The sequence below is a fragment of the Taeniopygia guttata genome, chromosome 30 (assembly GCF_048771995.1).
Source record: "Taeniopygia guttata chromosome 30, bTaeGut7.mat, whole genome shotgun sequence".
NCBI classification, from domain to species: Eukaryota; Metazoa; Chordata; class Aves; order Passeriformes; family Estrildidae; genus Taeniopygia; species Taeniopygia guttata.
The window spans coordinates 4,089,611-4,113,146 of NC_133055.1; the positions used below are offsets into that span (position 1 = coordinate 4,089,611).

Below are 23,536 nucleotides of genomic sequence, written 5' to 3' on the forward strand. Positions count from 1 at the left end.
GGAGAAGAAGCCAACACCTTCCCCACACCCAGCATGGATCACCGGGACCACGGATCAGCAGGGCTCTGCCCAACGGGGGTCACTGGGGATCATCCAGCCCGGATCCTCCCATGGGGGATGGAGCTGGAGCAGCGCACCAAGCTCTTCCCTCACTCTCTTCCCTCCCTCCAAGCTCTTCCCTCACTCCAAGCTCTTCCCTCACTCTCTTCCCTCACTCCAAGCTCTTCCCTCACTCTCTTCCCTCACTCCAAGCTCTTCCCTCACCCGGGGCACTCACAGGGTTTCCCTTAGTGGTGCCTCCGTTGGTGCTGGGTCACGGCTGAGCTCTGTGAGAATCTCTTCCCACACTCCCCACACTCGTAGGGCCTCTCCCCGGTGTGGATGCGCCGGTGCATAGTGAGGTGGAAGTTGTGCTTGAAGCCCTTCCCGCAGTCAGGGCAGCGGAAGGGCCTCTCCTCTGTGTGAATCCGCTCATGTCTGAGGACACTGGAGCTGGTCCAAAACCTCTTCCCACACTGGGGACACTCATAGGGCCTCTCCCCAGTGTGGATGCGCTGGTGTGTTCTCAGGTCTGAGCTCCGCCCAAAGCTCTTCCCACATTCCAAGCACTCATAGGGCCGTTCCCCAGTGTGGATCACCTGGTGCTCCATCAGGCCAGACTTGTCTCTGAAACCCTTCCCACACTTCCCACACTCATAGGGCCTCTCCCCGGTGTGGATGCGCCGGTGCACGGTGAGGTTGGAGTTGTGCTTGAAGCCCTTCCCGCAGTCGGGGCAGCGGAAGGGCCTCTCCTCTGTGTGACTCCGCTCATGTACGAGGAGATTGGAGCTGGTCCGAAACCTCTTCCCACACTCCCCACACTCATAGGGCCTCTCCCCAGTGTGGATCCTCTGGTGCTGGATCAGGCTGTCGCTCCGACTGAAACCCTTCCCACATTCCAAGCACTTGTGGGGTTTCTCCCTGCCATGAGACTTCTCCACCAGCTCCGAGCTCTGGCTGGATCTCCGCCCGCCTTCCTGGCTCAGGGGGGCTCTTTCCTCCCCGCAGCTCCCTGGGCTGGGTTTGCAGTTCCTCCTCCTGCAGCATCTCCGGGGCTTTTCCTCCTCCTCCATCCAGACACGCCCAGGTCTGGGGAAAAAATCAAGAGGAGAGCACCTTGGACTCGAGGTTCCTCCTTGCCCAAGTTCATCTCAGGAAGTCATTGGGAATCTTGTGTCTGTAAGAACCTCCAAAACACCAAGATTTAGCCCAAAAATCCTACAAACTTCAAGATACAGATCAAAACCTCCCCAAACATCACAACTCAGCAAAAACCTCCTCCAAAACATAAAGATTCAGCTGCCACATAAAACCAAAGATCCAATATTTACCCAAGAAAGCTCAGAAACACCAAGATTCACCCTGGGAAAATCCTGGATCCCCCTCCACAGTCACCTGCTGCATGCGGGGGAGCAACACTCCTGGGGCTGGAGGGAGGCTGCAGATACAGGGAGGGGTGGAACCTTCTGCTGCTTCCTCTTTCTGCTCCTCCTCCTCCTCCTGTGTCCCTACTCTTCCTCACACTCCTCTTCCTCCTGCTATTCCTCCTTCCCCTGCACAATCCCACCCTCTCCTGCCACCTGCATCGTTTGACCATTCTGTTCCTCAAGCCTGCTTCTCCTTCCCTTCTCCTCCTGCCCCCAGGCCCAGCACCCACTGCCGGCTCCCTCTTCCCCCCAGACCCACAGCATCCCAGCCGAGGGGCAGGGATGGAGCTGGGGCAGTTCGGGCTGGGGCAGCGCTGGGCTCTCGGCCGCTCCCGCCCGCACTCGGTCCCCACTGCAGCCGCTCTCGCCAGGACAGCGCGGGGGGGCCCGGCCTTGGCGCTGCCCCACTCCCACCTCCCCAAATTCCCCTCGCGGGGGCGATGGGGCCGAGGGGGGGAGTCCAGTTGGGGAAGGCTCAGAGGGCCAGGGAGCTGTAAACAAGGGAGTGACAGGAGAAGGAATCGATTTTAGAAAATGTTATTCATTGATGACAAAGACTGCTGCTCAGCCAAGGTCCTGCTCTATTCATGAACTTCCAGAAGAACAACAAAGACTTAACAGAGCCATGAATATCATTTGCTATATAAAAGCAGGGAGCATATTAAGGGAGTATGTAGTAGGTGGATTGGGAAGTCTGTAGTTCTCAACTGCTTCAGTCAATGGGGAAAGCAGAGGGAGATGTGGCCAGGAGAATTAGGATTAAAGGGAGGCTGTGTCCTCCAACAACTGGAGAGATCCCATGGGGAATGTCCCATGGCCTCTCCCATTTTTAGGAATGAAATTAATTTCACAGGACTTCTCTGTCTGCTTTGTGGACAGAATCCTCTGGTGATGTCAATTTTTCCACACACCCTGGGGCAGGGACTGCAGCTGAAAGTGCCTCACCCACTTTGGGTGATCGGCTCCCTTGGCTGGTGGCGGCACCAGGGATTGATTGGGGACCCAGGAGTGACCAGGAGACAGACGAGTGACACATCAGGGGGGTCTGTGAAGAGTCAGCAGGGAGAGAGCACTGAAAATCTCATCAGTGAGTGCCCTGGGATCTTCGGGGAGTGAACATGGCAGGGCACCCATGGAGGGGAGAAAAGGGAAAGCCAGGGAGGGCTCCTGGCCAAAGGGAGGATGACCCCAAAATGCCTCTGAAGGGTCCCTTGGGAGAATGCTGAGGTAGTTTGCACGTTCCCCCAGAGGTAATTAAGGACATGGACACCCAGGGGGGCAATAAGAGAAGGGGAGAAGGGATTTGGACAACAGGGGATGGATGGTGTTGGTGTGCTGGGAAGGGATTGGGTGAAGGGGAGTGTGCAGCAATATGGTTCAGGCAAGAAGCAGCAGGAGGAATGTGTGTGGTAAGAAAAAGGATGATGGCAAAGAGGAGGAAGAGAAAAATACTCAGGATGGGGATGTTTTTCAGCAGGGTCTTATCCTCAGAATTTGCCAGCTGATACTTGGAATTCCCAGTTCCCAGGAGAGGAAAAGCAGGAGGTCAGGATGTCAGGGGTTTCTCTGTGGTGGGCAGCGGCAGCAGCGGGCGCAGAGCTGCGGGACCGGGAGCAGGGCTGGGGGCCTGTGGGGAGCTGCGGGGCCGGGCCGGGGCTGTGGGGCAGCCGGGGCTCAGCGCCGGGCGCTGCCTGAGCCCACCAGCCCCGGGCAGGGCCGGCAGTGGCCCCCGGCCCCCAGGAGGCTGCGGGACGCCCCGGCCGCTGCCCGGCCCCGGGGAGCTGCCGGCCCTGCCCGCCGGGGGGGCCGCCTTTGGACACTGCGGCAGGACAGGCACCGGCTCTGCCACACGGGCTGTGCAGGGGACCCTGAGCACAAGGAGCAAAACAAAGCAACACCTGGGAAATGCAGAGTGCTCATGGAAGGTTCAGGATTTTCTGTGAAGGATTTGGTTTGGGTCCCTGCAGAAAGGAAAGATTTTGCAGAAAGCTCAGCAGCTCTCAGAGGATGAGCACCCACAGGCAGTGACCGGGGCTGCAGGAGTGGCAGAAGAAGGCCCTGCAGCACTTGGGCACAAAGGCACAGCAGCTGAAGGTAAGAAGGGATGAGCAAAAGGCCAAGCTGAAGGCAAAGGCCATGGCAGAGTTCCCACAGCCCCTGAGGAATCAACCCCAGGGCCCAAGGGGGCCCCAGCACCCAGGGGACGGCCTTGGCCACAAGCACCTGGCAGAGGCATTGCCCTCCTGGCCAGGGCAGAGCCCACCCAAACAGCCCCTGGGAAGGAGTCAGGGCTCCAGCTGCAGCCCACAAGGACACTGCAAGCACAGACAGCAGCACCCTCAGGAAGAGCGAGTCCACGGACATGGACATGGATTGTCAGGGCTCTCTGAGCTCCCATCCCACCGGGGACCCACCACACTGCAGCCCTGGAGAACATCCAGGCTGGGACTGCATCCAGAGGAGGCCTCTCCTGATGGACACAGGGGCCTCTCCATCCACTCTGAATCTTGCACCTAAGGCAGGAAAATTGTAAAGGAATGTTCTCATTATTAAGGGAATAAATGGGAAAGCTGAGCTGGTGTCCTTTGTTCAATGAGGAGCTGTGGGGGATAGTTTGAAATAAACTAAGTTTTTTTCTCTTCCTACTGTGATTGTTATTAACTAGGAAGGAATTTGATGGTGGCATTGTAATACTGTAAAAGGTGATACAGAGGCTATTGCTGCTGTACCTTTGTGTCAAATGTCTGGCAAGGCCTATGCTGAAGGGAACCCAGAGGTGTGGGATGCCCCAGAGGGAAAATTTGATGTGGAGCCTCTCCAAATTACTTGGAAGCAACCAGGACAAGTGGGGGCTAAAAGCAACACCCTGTTCCAGGGGAGGGAAGGAAGGGCTCACAGCCTGGTATGGAGTCCCTGCTAAAGGCAGGGCTTTTGGAGCCAGGGATGTCTCCCTACAGCACTCCTATCCTGCCAGTCAGGGAATCTGATGGCTCCAATCAGGAGGACAAGAACAAGTGGTAGACAAAGCCTCTATGAAATGGCTGAATTTTCTAGATAAAAAACAACTTTTGAGTATTAAGGGGAAAAGTGCAAATGGTGGAGAAAAACCTTAAATATTTGGGACATATTTTGACTGAAGTTATGTGGTTGAATGACCAAGAGAAGGTGTGGGCAATCTCAGAAGTAACGTTATCTAGGACCAAAAAGGAGCAGAGACAATTCTGAGAATTAATAGGGAATTACACAGCCTGGATTGAGGATTCTCTGTTCCAGCCAGAACATTGTAGGACTTTGTAATCCCATACAGCCTCCATGCTGTGGTATGGACAGGAGAAAGTGAATAAAACTTGAGAAAATGAAAAACAAAAAATATTGATGCCTCAGCTGTGGCTCTTCCGGACTCAGAAAAGAAATTGGAATTGTAGGGGAATGTTCAACAGGGCCATGCCAAAGGAATTCTTGGGCCAAAATGTTTCACCCAGTGGCCACAGTGACCTCATTGTCTGCAGAATTGTGCAGCCACAGGTTCAACGGGAACCGAGGCCCAAAACCTGACGACAACAGGATCTCCAACTGTTCCAGTCTGCCATCAAGTTCAAGCTTTGATAACCAAAAGAGCCTCGCAATGGATGAGCAGTGCTCGGTTATTACAGTGTGAAACTTGTTCAGTGGCACAGGAGGATTCAGAACTGAGGACAGGGGAAGGGTTTAACCCAGCCTCCTGTTTGAACAGCCCCCAGAGGGGCTGGGAAGAAACCCAGCACTGCATTCAAGTGACACAGCTCCAGACCCAGCCTGGGGGAGATTCAGGAGACATTGCCTGGCCTGAGGCAGAAAATGTCTTTGTGGATGGCTCTTCAAGGGCAGCAGAAGGGAAAAGAGTTCCAAGACATGCTGTTATTGAGGAAAGGGAATCAGACAAAGTCCAGGTTACCCCCCATGGTCAGCTCAACCGGCACAGCTGTGTGTGCTTGTAAGAGCCTGGCACTGACATGCCCTGAGCAGGAAGGCTTCAATATCTTCTGGTGACACCATCTCACCTAACAGGGGGGCAAAAGCAATTCTGATTGCTCAGTGTCCTAGGGTGACTGTTATGGTGTTTGTATCTCCAATCGTGTGTTCTGTTTACGTTTGATATTATGTTCTGTGCTTTCAGAACTGACTCTGAAAGTGAAGGTTTGTTTTGCTGTGTTATCATCTGGTTCACCTCCCCCCATGTCTGCTGGAAAGCTAGAAAAGGCTAGGGCTGGCTGGCTTGCTTGCTTTGCCTGCTTTCTTGCTTTGCTTCCTAGTTAGGTTAAGCAGTCCAATTCTTTCCCTGGACTGTTGCTTTTTTCCCTTCCTCTTTCTGAATATCATCCAGCCTGCTCTGGACTGGGATCTGGGAAACACCAAAGAACACCAGGAGCCTGCATTTGGAGATCTGCAGCAGCCATCCCCAGCGTCCAGACCCGGGCGACCACTCCCAGGAAAGACCTTCTGGATTTGTTCATCTCTTCAGAGGGGTGAAAGAGTTTTGTTGTCATCTTGTGTTGTTAATTGTTTTGGTGCTGGGGAGTGCTTTGTTGTTGAATAAACAGGTTCTTTTCCACTTCTCTCTCAGAGGGAATTTTTCCCTGAACCAGGTGGGTGGAGAGGGGCCGTGGGGGTTTATTTCCTGGGTTTTCCCCAAATTTGCCCTAAACTAGGACACTCAGCAACCACTGGATCACTTTTAAAGATATTTCTAAAAGAAATAATTCCAATAAAAGGCATTGAACATGAAAGAGACTCAGAGAGCAGAACTCATTTTCCAGGAAAGATCCTCCAGGGGGTTATGGCAGCTTTAGGAATACAATGGGACCTCCAGAACTCCTGGCACACCCAGAGCTCAGGCTGGGTACAAAAAATGAATGGGGATGGAAAGAAACACCTTTGGAAGCTGGGGATAGAAACCAAGATGCCATGGGTACGGCTTTTGCCATTGGCTTGGGCAAGAAGAAGAGCCAGACCCAGGGCACATATTCAATTATTTCCCCTTGCAATTGATCTCAGGAATTCCTTACCCTGGGAATTCTCCACCTAGTGCAGGGTGGAGATAAGGGATGCACATTTGAAGCAGTCTGTGGCAAGAATCCTGTCTCTGGTGCAATCTCTCCCCCAGGAAGCTGGGCTGGCACAGAGCTGCCTTGGCACTTTGCTGTTGCCACCATCCCAGCAGGACATCGGCCCACACATCCTCTGCTGAAATCCTCGGCCTGGCCACCCTCCTTTGGCAGCTCCAGCCACCGGGGACAGCCCTTGCTGCCACTGCTGCAGCTTCAGCGCTCTCTGGGCCTGCCCTGCCACAGCTGCTGGGCAAGAGCACGGCACAATTCCACTCTGGCTCTCACTTACACTCACACACTGCCCTGCCTGCCATGGCATTGATGGAAAATACACCAGCTCATAGACTTTAACATTGTTAACCTTTGATTTCTCTACTCAGGCTTGCTTTGCCTTGGCCCTGGGGAAAGAAATGTTAAAGGTTTTCTTAAGGGATGTTGCACCACTCAATGGAGATGAGTTTAACACCTCAACACACTGGGAATGGCCCAAAAGATACCCACAAAGATAACGACCAGCAGCAAAACATCAACCCCAGCAGCAAACAGCAACCAACACCTACCCCAGACACTGCCAGGGCTGCAGACACCTGGTCTGCAAAAGGCTGAGAAGGAAATCCAGCACTTCCCACCTCATTAACAGCAGAAGCAAAGAAATCCGGGTCCAACAGGAAACCAAATACTAAAAACTGCACAACTTGAAACTTTGGAACATTAAACCAGTGGATTTAGACTTGTTCTGACTGTATCAAGTTTGGGAAAAATCTAGTAAAAGCCACGGAGCTTTTACTCCGATAGTATTTTAATTATTATATACTCCAATATATTTTACTGATACTTTAGTTGTCATGGAACGATTTTCTCTGCACACCCGGGCTATGTGGGCATGGAATGATTTCTGTTGCACATCCTGGCCAGAATCAAGGAATGCCTTGACTCTAACAATAAACATATTGTTGGAGTTTTTCTTTTTCCTGCAGTTTCAGTGCTAAGTTTAGAGCATTAGACTATTTTTAAATTACTCCTACTTCTATATTGCCTGTTAGGTTTAGGTAAGTGATGAGAGAATGAGTTTTTACTTAGAGGAGAATTGGAAAACTTTCATTGACTTGGAAATTTTTTGTGTATGTTTGTGTGTGTCTCTTAGAGATAGAAAAATTTTGGTCTGGGTTTTTCGACGTTCACTTTAGGCAATATTTTGTGAAGCTAGAAGAGATTTAAAGGTGACCCTTTAACTCATAAATAGAAGATTTGAAGGAAAAGAAAATAAATAGAAGATTTGAAAGAAAAAACAAAAAAAAAAGCAGCAGGTTGGGGGGCGGCACATGTGAGGCTGCTGAAGCTGCTCTGGAAGAGAAGCTGCATTCCAGGCACCGAGGAGGAGCTTTAGAAATGCAAATTAACACTGCCGGGGCAGAGTGGGGACAATGTACCTGATTCTTCTTGCCTGGGGCAGGAATTAGCTGATTCCCTCTGCCCCTCACCCCAAGCTCTGCCTGCTTGCACAGATGGAATCTGCACGGCTGGAGGCAGAGCCCATGGTGAGGATCTGACTCTGAAACAGAAATGGCTGAGGCTGCAAAGGGAAACAGCAAATGGAGAATGTTGTGAAAACTTCACTAAAATAAGGGGGGGATCATCCCCCTGCCCACTCCAACATCTGCTGCCCCTGTCTGTGCTGTACAGGGTGTATCAGAGCACTGGGGTTTTTGCTAGAACAAGTTCAGAGAAATTAGTTGGAATTCAAGTATTTGATGATGTATTTAGAAAAATGCAGTCATTGATGCAGCCTCAGCTTGAGGGAGCACCCAGAAATGGGAAAAAGATGAAGGGCCACCAGAAAAAATCCTACAACACCACGGACCAGCCCCTGGGAACCCAAACCAATTCATACCAGGAGACAGAACCCATTTATCATTTCAACGGCATCATTGGATTAAAAGCTGTCCTCAAAAGAAGAAGCAACTAGACAGCTCCAGCTCCTGACCTTCCACTGAAAGAGGAACACAACATTTCACATGGGGATGTGATCAGATTATCTGTTAGCAGAAAAAGGAGGAGTTTGTGGAGAACTAAATGATTCAAACTGCTGTTGGCAAAGAGATGACAAAGGTAAAGTGGTGAAAAAGATAAAGGTGAACAGTTTATGTGTTGGTCCAAACATGGAAAGGATGGGAATGGGACACGCTTTCGTGGCTCCCCGGCACACCAGGGGTTAAACGAATGCTGCTTCTCCTCTTCTGTGCTGCAGCAACTCTCATCTTTTTACCATGCTCCACACCTTGGCAGTGCAGCTCATCCAGCAGCTGAGCCAGGGGATGCAGGTGGCAGCCAGGCCTCCTGATCCACAAAGGGCTACAAAAGGACAAGGAATGAGGGCACCGAGAATAATCCCAAAACCAAAGAGGACCCGGGAAGAACAAAACACAGTCAAGGAGTGAATCTGCCTGGAGAGAGAGCCAGGCACTTGTAGATAAGGAAGTAACGGGGGAAAACCATCAGTTCCAATAAATTTCACAAATTGAGCCAAACAATTTCTCAAAGTCCCACTAAATTCCCGAACTTCCAGGAGAACAAAGGCTTAACAGAGCCATGAATATCGGCTGATATACAAAAGGAGGGTGCATATTAACGAGGACAGGCAGCAGGCGCATCGGGAAGCCTGAACCTTCCAAGGACCTCAGCCCGTGGGCAAAGGCAGAGGGAGATGCGGCCGGGAAAATGAGGATAAAAAGGAGGCTGCGGACTACAACCATGGCAGAGAGCGCACGGAAATGCCCCACGGCCTCTCCCCGTGCTCGGCAATAAAGTCACTTTTACAGGACTCCTCGCTCTCCTCCGGCCACAGAAACCTCCGGCGACGGGAATTTCCCCGCACGCTCCCGGCCGCGGGGCAGCCCCCTCGGTCCTACCCACAGCAGCCGGGCCGAGCCAGCGCTGCTCCGGCAGCGGCTCCTGCCCAGGCCCCGGCGGGAAGGAGACCGCGGGCAGCCGCTCCCGCCGCGCCCTCAGCCCGGGGCCAGCACGGGCCGGACACGGCACCACCGACCCGCCGCAGCCCCCTGCCGCCCCCTCCGCCCGCAGCCAGCCCCGAGCCCCCGCAGAACCCAGCGCGGCTCCCACCTGCGCCGGGGCCGCCTCCGAGCTCCGCCGACGCCGCCTCACCGCGCTCCGGCCGCTGCCGCCGCTCCCGGGCCCGCACAGACGCTCCCGGCGCCAATGGCGCCGCTGCCCGCCCACGGCCGCCCTCAGCCCGCCGCCGGGGCCGTGCTGCGCCCCGCTCCCACCAATCAGCGCGCCGCAACCACGACTGACGGCACCAGCAGCCAATGGCAGCGAGCTGGGGGCGGGCTCTGCGCACGGCCCAGACTCGCCCCGCGCTCTCAGGGCCCCCCGCGCTGCGTGAGGGCAAAGCCGGAGATGAGCAACAGCCCCGGGACGGGTCCGGGCCCGAGGCGGGATTGAGCTGCCCACACAAACAAACTTCTCCGCACCTCCCGCCACGGCTTTCCCGGCCCTGCGCCTTCCGTGCCTCCGGCTCTGCGGGAAGCCCGGGAGCCTCCCTTCTCCTGCCCCTCGTTAGTGCATCGGTGCTTGGCTTTGATTTCCCCCAAAAAGGGAAACCTGTCCAAAGCCCTGTGGGTGAGCGGGGGAGGGGAGAGATTTCTGGCAGAAAACTCCAAAGACTCAGAGCAGGATGAGGAGAAGTCAGTGCAGAGCCTTAAATGCAGCTTTCCCCACGCCTCCCTGCTCCCAGCTGCACCTCCTCCCCCGGCAGGGCAGGAGACAGGGAATGGGGCCATGCTCAGCTCATCCCCCGCGGCTTCTCCCTCTGCTCAGGGACAGGAGTCGTTCCCTGCTGCACCCTGCGCTCTCTCCCAGCCGAGACTTCTCCAGGAACTTCTCCGAGCCGAGTCCATCCCCTGGGGCACAGCCCCCTCCAAGTGCTGCAGCGTGGGTCACTGTGCCACGGGCTCGGTCCTGCCAGGCCGGGCTGCTCCAGCGGGGCCCCTCTGCCCACGGGGTCACAGCCTCCTCTCAGGCATCGCCGAGCTCCAGCCTGGCTCCTCCAGGGGCTGCAGGGGGATCTCTGCATCCCCACGGACCTGCAGGGGGATCTCTGCATCCCCATGGAGCTGCAGGGGGATCTCTGCATCCCCACGGACCTGCAGGGGGAATCTCTGCAGCGCCATTGTAATATATGTTATGGAATAATTCATGCTTATGTAAAATATACATCAAGTCAGTTGTGCTAGTAGAAAAAGATCCTTAAAGTTTTAAAAGACCAGAAGCTCCAGCCGGGGCTGCAGAAACCACAGATGACAGAGAAAGAAAGACCTCATTTACAAATGAAAAAACGTGGCTCCGTTCAGAGATGGGCTCTTTCCGGGGGCAATCCAGGAGGCACCCAATGTGATTAGTAAGGGTAGTCAGAAGCTCAACCCAGACTGAATCACAGGAATTCTATCCCTTCCCCCTCCCTCTTCAAAGGGGGAAATCAGAAAAATACTCGGATTATTGGGATATTGTAGATTGTAGATTGAAGGATGCACACAGGCAGTAAAATTTTTGTGTGAATAAACTGACAGAGGAGACGATATAAAATGGAGCAAAGAAGATGGTGAAAAACTAAGAAAACTGAAGTTAAAACTAGCCCCAATATCAACTTTAAGCTTACCTTCACTAGCAAAACCCTTTCATCTGTACGGAAATGAAGAAAAGGGGGTAGCTCATAGGGTTTTGTTTCAGGAGTGGGGAGGAGTAAAGAGACCCCTGGCTTATTTATCAAAGATGTTGGATCCAGTAAATCAAGGCTGGCCAGTGTGTGTTCAAGCTATAGCAGCTACTGCAATCCTGGTAGAGAAAAGTCATAAACTGACTTTTGGAGGTAAATCAATTGTGTGCACACCTCATGCAGTATGAAATTTCTTCCGATTTGCATTGTGATTTTTATCTTGAAATACATAACTTACTGTACTCTAGGACTGAGAAACTAGTTTACAGCTGTGACATAGCAAAACCTGCCATTAATTTATTTTGAGTTGATGCAGTCTGTTCACTCAAGTGGTTCTCAGTGTGTAAAGTTAAACTAAAGGTAACACCAGCTGCTTGGTAGGTCAATGAGAAACATTTTTTCTTCCAGCCAGTCCTTTTTCATGTACCCAAATGTGTTTTGCTTTCTTAGTTTTTTTGGTTTGTTTGTTTGTTATTTTTTCTGGAAGTGCTGGCTACTTGCAGTGCACCTGGAACAGCAGCTAGAATTGTTCATGCATGAGACTTCTGAAAAAAAGGGCTCATTTTTTCCCCAGACTTGGAGGTGGCTACATATAGAAAAGGGAACCTACAAAGCGAGGTGAAGAAATGGTTTCAGTATCTTCTAATGTAAGCTGTTAATTTTTTTACTTTCAGCATCACTGTGGGTGTGTGACACATACACATTAAAAAGATGGTGGGGGGATCTCTGCTTGCTGTAGTTTTATTTCTTGTATGAGTTAGAGAGCTGTGAGGAAGTTTTGGGCTCCCTGTGTGGATTACCCAGGCCTGCAGGGAGGGCTTGGCCATGATTCCCTCTGTGCTGCAGGCAGCCCTGCAGCTTGGCAGCAGTGGCTTGCCTCTGGTGAGTTTGCAGGCAGGGTGCTCCAGCACTGCAGTGCTCAGGGGCAGTTTCCTATTATGACATTAAGGCTTGAATTCAGGAGCGCCTCTTCCCACCCAGGTATTGTTTGTACCACAGGAGCCTCTTTGGAGAGTGTTTCCTGGCAGTCGAAAAGAGAGTATTGCAGAGAAAAATTCCTCACTTGCTGTCCTTCCTCTGCCCTCAACTCTATTCATATTTTGTCCATTCCCTCTTCAAAATACAGATTTGTCAAACTCATGCTCTGTGTCCTCAGATGCCCTTCCCAAATCAAACCTTGGCTTCGTTGCAAATTGCATTGCACTAACTAGCATTGCCTTAAATTTGTTTTGGTGCAGGCAGGGTCACTTTGGAAGTAAGTTGTTGTTTACTTTGTTCCTGCAACCTTTTCAAGCTTGTGAATGGAAAAATTGTGATAGCAAAATAAGTCTTTAGTTTTGCACTGTCAGCTGTGAGTGGCTGGTAGCCTTGGTGGAGGGTGCTGTGAATTACAGGCCTGCAGAACACGCATAACAAAAGTAATTTACTTTGTAAGGAAGTTGAAAAAGGGGGGAGAGGTGATTGGCAGACTCACCTCTCCAGGATGTAGAATTAATGTTAGAAAGTGGACTGATATTGGAATGTGGCTGCTGAAAGATGAAGAGAGAAAAAGAAAGAGAAAGAGAGAGAAAGGGAGAGAGAGAAAGAGAGCGAAGGGGACAGCGAAATACACCCCCAAGGTCCCCTCAGCCACAGCTATCTGTAAGTTCTCCCCCATTCCTGCTAGGCAGAGTGACAACAAGGAGGGGGGGAAGTGGGGAAGGACAGAGTTAAACCCAAGGCTGTGAACAGGACCACCAGTAGAGATAAGATCAAGGCAGAGATTGTGACTCTCACAAAGTGGTTTATTGTCTTAAGCAAGATTTCTTTTTTCTTTCTGATTGCTGTTGTTAAGAAGCGAAGGCTTTTGTTCTGAAGACTTAAAGTCTGTAAGACTAAAACAGTTAAATGTTACCCAAAAAGTAAAAGGCAAGAGATGTGATACATCTCATGTTAAAATTGGCCTGGTCTTTTTTATTTAACTAATTATAGCTCACAGGAAGAAGAATTGGTCTCTGCAGCTATTAACACAGCTGGATACAAGAAGAAGAGGCAGATGTAGAAAAAGAGTTTAGTTAAACTCAGAAAGTTTTAAAGAAAACTAATGGTAAAAGTTAATGCAATATTGTCTTTCTTTTAACACTGTGCTATTAAGAAATCCTTTCCAGGTACCACTGAAGCAGCAATCCAAACCATGGAAAGAGGGTGAATTCATGCCAGCAAAACCAAAGGACTTGTGAAGAAACTTGAGGAATGGACTATCACATCTAAACCGGGTGATACCAAATTGACTTCCAACCAGGACTGGGTGGTAATGGTTTGGGAAGACCCAAATGATCCAAGGCAGGTACAAAGAATAACACCTCACTGAGAAATAAGGCAAAGCTTGCATCACTGGTTCTAAGCCCTGCCTGAATAAACCCTGAGACGCCTCCGACACCTCCTTGGCAGAGGAACACTGCCACTTCAAACAGGAGGGTCGGGAGTGTTTCAGTCAAAGAGTTCTCATAGCCTGGCCTCAGCCTGTGGCTTGTACAGGGAAGAAGGGAAGTTGCCATCAGTACTATACTGTATATTTTATGTGATTCATCCTCATTTTGGACATGGCAGCTGGGTTATAAGTGAATGTTTAAATTATGAGAATAATTGGCATTGTAGTTCACAAAATCTGTGTTCTCGTTGCAAGAAGTATCGAGTACTGAATCAATCCCCTATACAGAAAGAACTCAAAAACTGAAGTAATAACTTTGTTTTGTGGATGGATTATTAGTGCCTGTTGACTGAGAGATACCTGAGGAACGGTGGGAAGCCACAGTTAAGGAGTGTCGAAAAGGACTTGCCTAAAAAAATGAGTAAAAAGGAGTGACAAGGGAAACAGAGGGCAAGCCTGGACTGAGCACTGTACTCACCACCGAGAAGATCAGACGTACCTGCTGTGGGAAGCAACCCCACAGGCAGGGGAGGTGGGGGTATAAGCCATGCCAGACCTCTGTCATTCCTGTTTCTGTCTCTCATTTGTTGTCTTTTCCCTTCTGAGATACCAGCAAGATCGTGTCCCAAATGCTACAGAAAGTATTACACGGAAAGGAACCAAAGTTCCTTTTTGTTACACACACCCATGTCAACAGCCACAGACCCACCCAAACTGAGTACCTGCAGGCAAAATGGGGAAAAATATTGGATTACAAGGAACTTAGGAAAAAGTAGTAATACTTGGGGCATGGAATGTCCAAAAGGAGAGAGATGGATTTGTTTTACATTTGATCTTAGAAATATAGTCCAAGATTCGGTAAAGAGACAATTAGTAAAAAAAAAAATAAAAAAAAGGTGAAATCAGCACAGCAGTCTAGCTCTGTATTAACCCCAAATTATATACTGCATCGTATTATAGGACTCCAAGCAGTTATAGAGGAGATAACAAACGAAGCTGCTCAGGCACTGGAATTAATATTGAGTCAGCAAAGCCAAACTATAACTGCAGTGGATTAAAATAGGTTGGCTTTACGCTATTTATTGGCTAAAGAATGGGGTGTACAGATTGTTGAAAATAGATGGCAATGAGTGCGTCCTCCTGGAAAAAACAAAGGATATCAGAAAAAAATTATGACCCTGGTATCAGTCCAAAAAAACCCAAAGGGAAATAATGTTAAAAACTAACAGGTGGGGTAATGTATTGAGAATGGGATGGTGGAAGAAATTAGGATTCTTCCTTTTATGTGTTACAAGTGTTTTGATATTTCTTCTTTGTTTAATCCCATGTTTTATTTGATTACCAACAGAGTCCAAAGAATGCAAGAGGATAAGAAATATTGCTCAAGCCAAATGATTTATAAAGAATAAGAGGAGGGATTGTGACAAATGCATATTTATGATTGGCTTTTCGCAAGTGTTACAATGAATATTATGTGTCATGTTAGAAAGTTTATGCTGTATTAATTCTCTTACATATTTTGTTAAGCGTAGTTTTAGGTTACAGCATAATATTAAAATAGAGACTATGTACGTGGGGGGAGTTTTCTTTTTAGGAATGAGACACTTGCTTTGAGGAACACCTCAGTCTTCCAAAGGAGAGGAATTTATGGCTTCTTATCAGAAGAAGCTAATTTCTTCAAGCCTTGCTCAGACTCCAAGATGCCAGGGGATTAAAGGAAACAGCTGACATACAACAGACAGAGTTTCTTGTTTAGAATAGAATGTATGCATAACCATGAAGGATGTATGAATATGCAACAAGTGTATTGGTTTAAGGGTGATTCCTTTGTTCACAAGTCATGCTTTCCATGACTTAGTGTCCAAGAGCATCCGGACGTCCGTAATTCTTTGCTTTTTATTGTCTTGTAATTGCTCTAACTCTAAACTTTATTACTCTATTCTTTTTATAAGCATTTTATTATTATTAAATTTTAAAATTTTAAAAACCAAGTGATTGGTGTTTTTCACACCCGTGAACCTGCAGGGGGATCTCTGCAGCCCCATTGTTATATGTTATGGAATTATTCGTGATTATGTAAAATATACATTAATAAGTTGTGGTCGTACAAAAAGGTTCTTAAAGGTTTAAAAGACCACAAGCTGCAGCCGGGAAAAGATTGCAAAACCACAGATTGCAGGAGAAAGAAAATCCTAGTTTACAAATGAAAATTTCGACCATACCTGCCGGAATTGCGCACAAAAATTCGGGAATTTCACCCAGAGCTGCCCGAATCCCGGCGGGGGCGGGTCCCGGCCCCTCGCAGCCCTCACCTGCACAGGGCTTACACTGCATGCTGAGCAACACATTTGAATTGCTTTCTCTTTGCTCTGTTTTTTTTTTTTTTTTTTTAAGAGCTAACACCAGTGGGTCAGAAGGAACTCTGAACCCAGTGACTCTGACATTTTGGGTGATTCTTGGAGGTGAAAAAACATGTTAGCATACAAGACCTCACCTTATTTGCTTTCCCGTCTTAAAACAGCATTGGTTGCAATAAGGTGTTATAAATCCTTTAGTTTTCTGAGCTGCCCTTATTGGAGGCTTTCTGGGGACCTCTTTGCTTTGGTTAGTTTTTATTGCTTATACTATTTTGTTTCTACCCAAGCCTCATGGTCTTTTTTCAGTTTTTCTCACACACAGACTTTTCAGGTCGCAGGTATGAGATGCGATCATTTACACATAAGCTTTAAGATCTCAGGTTCTGAATTGGCTTGATTAGGAGCCTTCAATTTACACTTGGGGCATGGAACAGCAATACTAGCCCTTCTCACAAACTCTGCATTTTAATAGTACTCATACCAGGTGCCAGCCTCTTAATGCACCAAAAACTCCCGGGAATTGCCTGCAGGCTATTCCGTTTATCACTTTGGCATTTTTCCTTTATTTAAACCCTCTTTTACAAAATCTCAGTCTTTTCTAGTTCTCTTCTCACACAATCTAACTAAAGCATTGTTTCTACTGACACTTATTTCGTTGCCCTGCAAAAGGCTGTGCCTGTTACAGCAAAAACTGATATGCTCACAAACACAGAACCCTGTCCTTATCTCAAATTCAAGGACAGTCAGGACTTAAGTTGTTGTGAGGGAGGAATTCTTGGAATTCCTTTAATTTGTTTTACTACAGTTAAATCATTATAGTGTAGCTCTTCTGCATAAAATGCTACACTTGTTGCAAAAAATATCTTAAAATCTCTATAAATGCAACTATATAATCTCGAGAATTAAAATACTATAATGTGGGGGAAGAATCACACAAACTCACTGGGAAACTCACTGGTGGTATCTCTTAAAGTGTCCCCTTTTCTCAACACAGCACAGCATAACAGCACACAGTAAAATTCCGGGAATCCAAGTCCGAACCACTGGGGCAGAGGAACCCCCCCAGTTCGTCTAGCCACTGTTCAAATGCACACAAATCACCGCCTTTAAACACAGTGAACGTCCTCAGCCCCGTTTCTCCGCTTGTTTCCCTTCCCCGCGGGCACTCCCTGCCCGCACAGCCGATCCCAGCCGGCGCCTCGGTTCTCACTCGGCCGCTTCAGACACGAGTGAACTTCTCCCCCCGCCCGCAGGTGCACTCCCTCGCTCCTGGTTCACCCTTCATACAGCAGCACCCGCACGGCTGCAAACACACGAACCGCACAGTGTCGGGCACCACAAGCACACAAAGCTCGGGTTCACTCGGCTCAGCCCAGAGCCGCTTGCGGCCGCTCTATCGGAGCAGTGACCTCGTCCGCAGCCCAGTGCCCGATCGGCCGGGCTGCCTCAGGCCCAGGAGTGAGGCCGGGCCCTGCCGGCTCTGAGGGACTGCCCAGCAGTGCTGCTCTGGCACCCCAGGGCCCTCTCAGTCCGTCCCTTTATCGCACACCAGCGCTCCTTGGCTGTCTCCGCAGGTGGCAAGCGAGGCAGAGCGGAGCCCCTCCAGGGAAATTCCCCGGGTGTGCCAAGGAGGTCTGTTCTACCCCCTGCCCCTGCGAGGACAGAAAATCTCCTGCCTGGCTCGCCATAATGAAACGTGGATGAAAATCAAACCCTACAATTTTAATAAAGATTTGTAGGGAGTGGGTATGTTTATTTATAGCACTGTGGACGCATGTCAGGACTTACTGCCCTTTAATGGACATGCGTCCACAGCGTTATAAATAAGCATACCCATTCCCTACAAATCTTTATTAAAATTGTAGGGTTTAATTTTTCATCAGTGTTTCACTCCCCAGGAGCAGGAAAATCCCCATTCCCTGTTTCCTTGTGGCTGCAGCCTGGAACATCCACTCAGAATGATGAACTTTCTGACAGCCCTGCTGAATGACACCAGGACAAGGTTGGTGAGAAAGGGAGGAAAATGTGTTTTGATAGGAAATTACAAAATTATTTCTTTCTGTCGCATTAATTTTTAGTCCATTGCAGTTCTGTTTTCACAGTGCCACCTTCTCAGCTGATTGTGTTTGTGTCCTCCTTTCTCTCCGGCCCCTCTTTGCCTACTCTGTTTCTCTCTCAGTGTTTCCCTTGATCCAGGGCAGCTCCCACCAAAGGCCCTGCCCTGATTTCATTCCCAATCCATGAGCTGCAACAACACAGGGATGAAGTTATGAAGGCTGGCAGTGAAATGTCACTGTAGGATCCTGCTGCAGCACCCCTGCCCCGCCAGCATCGCCCCAGCCCCGAGCCGCAGGGCAGGGGGAGGCCGAGCTCGGCCCGGCTCTATCGAGGGGTCTCCGGGAGGTTTTTTCTGGAGAGCGCTCGGAGCCGGCAGATGCCGAGCCCCGGATCCCTCCGGGCTCCCCAAGAGGAGCTTTTTCGGGGGGAGAGGAGCTGTGATCGCCCCTCGGAGGGTCCCGGGGGGCCACGCGGGGCTGGCCCGGTGCTGACAGGGCGGGACATTGGTTTTGGGGATCCCCGTGAGAGCCGGGGCTGCGGAATGTGGGACCCCCGGGGCGGCAGAGGGGAAGGGGCGATACCGGAGCTGGGGGACCCCCGGCAGCCGGAGATGAGGCGGGGACGGGACCCCTGAGCCTGGCAGGGCCTGTCCTGGGGTGACCTCACGATGCTCGTACCCCCATTGGTCCGTTTGGCCCCGAAATGAGTTCTGCACCTTCAGGGCTGGTTCTGAGAGCGAAGAGGGGGAGGAAGAAGCGCGCAGTTTGTTTTCAGGAGCTGCACTCACCCCTCCACATTCCGGCTCCTGGGCTGCTGAGATGCCTTAAGGAGCTGGGACAGAGGCCAGACGGAGCCAAGAGGAATAAAGAGGATATTTATTGAAGTGCCTTCAAAGGCCACACCCCGGCAGTACCGGAGGCAGGGTCGGGGCTCTGCCCGATGGCTCCGAGATGGAAGCAAAAGAGGGCTTGGTCATGAGTTCTCAGATTTTTATAAGTGTTAGTCCGTTTGCATACAGGATTTAACTACCCAAGTAATTGCTTCAAGTTATGAACTTCCATCCTCCTTGCTTGCTTGCTTGCCTGCCCTATGCTTTTCCTGTCGTTTGTGCTTTGGACCTGAAGTTTGAAGAGATTGTCCTTGACTCTCCAGCTAGAACAGGATTGTTTTGTCTTCACCACCCTGTGAAAAGATCCCAGGAACACTTAATATAAAGCTAGAAGTTGCACACCAAAACAGAACAGAAAAACTTAAACCTGAGGTATCAGTTGTCTGCCAACAGGCAGCAGGACAGAGCTCTCCTTTGCTTTTAGTTAGTTTTTAGCTCGCTGAGGCAGAGAAGTTCCCTGGGCTGTGGTTTTTCTTTTTCTTTGGAGCTGTTTAAACCTGCTCTGGACTGAACACCAGAAGAGCACCGGCAGCTCACACCTGTGGGTCACTGGGCTGGGCCTGGGCCATGGAGGGACTGATCAGAGCCTGAGTGAGCCGAGCTGCAGCCCACGGAGGGACTTTCTGAGTTTGTCATCTCTTTTGGAGCAACAACATGTTTTATTGTTTAATATTGTTCGTGTTTTGTGCTGGTGAATGCTTTGCCTGTTAAATAAACTTTTTTTTTTTTTTTTTTTCCTAGGAAATCTTTTCCCAAACTGGTTGGGGGAGAGGCCGCTTGAATCTGCTTTCTAGAAAACCCTTTGGGGGTTTTCTCCCAAACTTGCCCTAAACCAGGACAGGGTGATGGGGAGGGGGTGACCCCCAAGTGCCTGGACCGGGGGGAGGCTGGAGAGGGGGACCCTTGTACTGCAAAACCCCCCCAGCATCCCTAAGCAGGACCCTGGAGAAGGGGGATCCCCAGGACCCTCGAGGATCCCCAGCAGCCCTGAGACGGGGGACACCAGAACCCCAGAGGGATGAGACTGGAAATGGGACACTCCCGGTGGCTTTTTTTTATTAACTCGTGATTGTTGGCGGTTTTTATGGACACCTGGAGACTTCTGGAAATGGATTTGGGCAGGAGGAATCCCCACCCCAAGGTGTTCACACCTTGTTTTTCCCCACACCAGGATTTCCCACTCCCAAACCTTGGCTGGATGGAGGAGGAGGCTGCGAGGAAGATGGCCCAGGACACCGAGGCAGGTGAGGAGGAAGTCAGTGCCCCTTTCCCCCTCTCTCCTGCTCCATCTCCCAGCCCAGCACGGCCCCAGCTGCAGGACAGCCCCGCTGCCGGTGCCCTCCTGCCGGGGACGCACTGGGGGGATCTCCTTGCCCTTCCCTGTGGCACGGAGGCAAATCCCATCCTCTCCTTGTCCTTCCTCCCCCAGAGCAGGAGCTGAGGATGGAAAGCAGGGAGGACAAATCCCTGCAGCAGAACCTCATGGAAGAGGCTGTTTTGAGTGGCTCCATGGCAGAGGAATCAAATGGGGAGGAAAAGCCCCGGAGATCCCACAGGAGGTGGGGCTGCAAACCCAGCCCAGGGTGCTCTGAGGAGGAAAGGCCCACTCTGGGTCAGGAAGGTGGGCAGAGCTTCCGCCAGAGCTCAAAGCTGATGGTCCATGAGAAGCTTCACGATGGGGAGAAGCCCTACAAGTGCTTGGAGTGTGGGAAGAGCTTCAGGCACAGCAACACCCTGATCCGCCACCAGATGATCCACACCGGGGAATGGCCTTACGAGTGTGAGGAATGTGGGAACAGCTTCAGCCACAGGTCTGACCTGATTGTCCACCAGAGGTTCCACACTGGGGAGAGGCCCTACGAGTGTCCCCGGTGTGGGAAGAGCTTCTCAGACCGCTCATTCTTTACCCGGCACCAGCGGAGGCACCGGTAAGGGAAGCCCTGCGAGAACCCCGCCTGCAGGAAGAGCCTCGTGCGCTGCTCCAGCTCCATCCCCATCAAAGGACCCACCCTGGTCAGAGCCCTGGTGACCCACATGCCCTGTGATACACAGAGGGAAGTGGCTGCTGTTATTTTATTTTGCCTCTTATTATCTTTTATCTTCCACCCTTCAAAACACAGAAAATTTGGGTTAAAATCAACAAATTAATCAAAAGCATCTAAAGCCTCACATTTTACTTGTGTTTTATGGAATCTTGGATTCCAGGAGATATCTGGGAGTATATGGGGGGGTTGGGGGATGTTTGGTTTAGTTGTCTTTATTTCTTGGTGCTCCAAATGATGAGAAGGATTGATCTGTCACCTCAAAACCACTCAATGCCACTGAAAACTACTCAATCCCACCCCAAAATTACTCAATGCCACCGCCTCTCAGGGTGAAATTGGGTTGGAAGGGGATTGGGCAAAGTGGTATGCAGGTCAGGATGGGCATTGGGTGGGGTGGGTTGGGAATTGGGAGGTGTGAAATGGGGGAAGTACAGTTTGGGAATGGGTCTTGATATCCAGGATGGGTGGGATGGGTTGGGATAGGGATTAGGGAGGTGATCTGGGGTCTGGAATGAGACAGCCAAAGTTTGGGGATGATTAAGATAGGTGGAGCCCATTACTGGGTGAGTTTTTGAATAGTCTCCATTAATGAAGAGATTCTGGGGTATCTCACATTCCTGAGGCAGTTTTGGGGCACTCCCCAACTCTTGGGGGGTTTCCTGAGAGCAGCTCCATGGAGCCCCATGGCCAGGGGTGGTTGCCACAGGCCTGAACTCAGAGCAGTGCCAGAGTCCATTGCCTCAGTGCTGGTGAGCAGAGAAATGATGAATGGCCCCAGACATCTCCAGTGTGTGTGGAGGTCTGTGAGCTTACTGGGGAAGAACAGTGGTAATCCCCTGGAGAGATGCACTTCAGGCTCTGGACATTCCTCACAGCTCAGGGTGGGGAAAGAAGCTCCCCCCATGGTGCTCTGCAGCACTGTGTTAATTTGTCCCAGTTCTGTCCCCACTGGCCCCTTGGCCTTCCCTACCCTTTTACCCTTATCTGTCCAAGTTATAGTGAATTCTCCCTTCCCTGTTTTCCCATTGGTTTATGTGCCCGCCTATCCACCCTGGCATTCCCTATTGGTCCCTTCCCTGTGTACCACCCCTGGGCCCTCAGACCATTGCATCCCTGATGCCATTCTCTGCACCCTCTGTTCCTGTATTTGTACCCTGGACCCTCCTTTGTTCCCTGTCTTTGGCCCCTGGACTCCTTCAGTGTTGGAGGCCTAATAAACCATTGTTAGAACTCCGTGCTTGGACCCTCCCATGTCTTCACTGCTGAGCTGCTCCGTGTGTGTGTGTGTGTGTGTGTGTGTGTGTGTGTGTGTGTGTGTCTGTGTGTGTGTGTGTGTGTGTGTGTGTGTGTGCGTGTGTGTGTGTGTGTGTGTGTGTGTGTCTGTGTGTGTGTGTGTGTCTGTGTGTGTGTGTGTGTCTGTGTGTGTGTGTGTGTCTATGTGTGTGTGTGTGTGTGTGTGTGTATGTGTGTGTGTATGTGTGTGTGTGTGTGTGTGTGTGTGCGTGTGTGTGTGTGTGTGTGTGCTGGTGCTCTCAAGGCTCCCCTCCATTGCTGCAAGATGCCGAAGCTTCCTGCAAGCTCTGCCAGCTGCCCTGAGCTCTGGGCAGCACCAAGGGCCTCTCCCCAGCACAGCCCAGCCGGCTCTGGCCCCACAGCTCTGCTCAGGCCAGGCTGCTCTGGGCACTGCCCCACGGCCTCAGCCCCTGCCAAGGGCACAGCAGCAGCTGCAGCTCAGCCAGGACTCAGCCCCAGCCATGGGGGAAGGGGCTTGGCCAAGGCCAAAGGAGCTCCCTGGCTGCCCTGCTCCCCTCTGGCTGAGGTGCTGAGAGCTCTGCAGCCCCTCCTGCCATCCCATCTGCCCAGGCCAGCACAAGAGCCCCGGCCTTGGGGTCCTGCAGAGCTGCTCCTGCTCCAGGCCCAGGGCCCATCCCAGAGCTGGGGCAGCCACAAAGCTGTGCCCATTTCTGCTCATTGCTGCTCCGATGGGATGGATCCTCAGACATATGGAGGCTGATGATGAATTTTCCTACTCCAGAGGGCTCTTCTTTCTCAAGCTCTTCATTTCATTAATTAAGTGAAAAAGGCTCATAAACATTTGCTTAAAAAGCCCAAACTAGAAAAGTCCATGGGAATAGTTGAAGTTTTCAATACTTCTGTGGTTAATTAGATAGATTTCAGAAGTATATTCAAAGTGAATATACTGTATTGAAAACAATGCAGAGATAAGTGTTTTGTCCTGTTTTCTTTTCCTGTTTTTTCTATTTATGGATTGATATCAGCAATGTCCAATTGATATTGACCCCCAGCACCTTCAAATGCACTCTGAACAGATATGAAAATCAAGACCTGTCCTGGGTGACAATCAATCACACTTTGTCCCTCTCCCATCCCCACCATTTCCCTCATCCAAGCCCTGGCACTCAGAGCAGCTGAGGAATGGAGCCACATCCAGGGGTGTCCCCAGGGCTCAGCACTGGGGCTGTAAAGACGTT

At 50.7% G+C, this 23,536-nt stretch overlaps 1 protein-coding gene across 1 annotated transcript in view; it reads left to right on the plus strand.

The window, feature by feature from the left end:
- LOC140680876 (uncharacterized) overlaps positions 1-23,536 on the plus strand; it is a 570,776-nt gene that overhangs the window by 158,584 nt on the left and 388,656 nt on the right. The window contains exon 7 of the mRNA XM_072919761.1: positions 1,918-1,924. Coding sequence (XP_072775862.1) covers positions 1,918-1,924 — 7 coding nt within the window. The remainder of the gene's footprint in view (positions 1-1,917; positions 1,925-23,536) is intronic.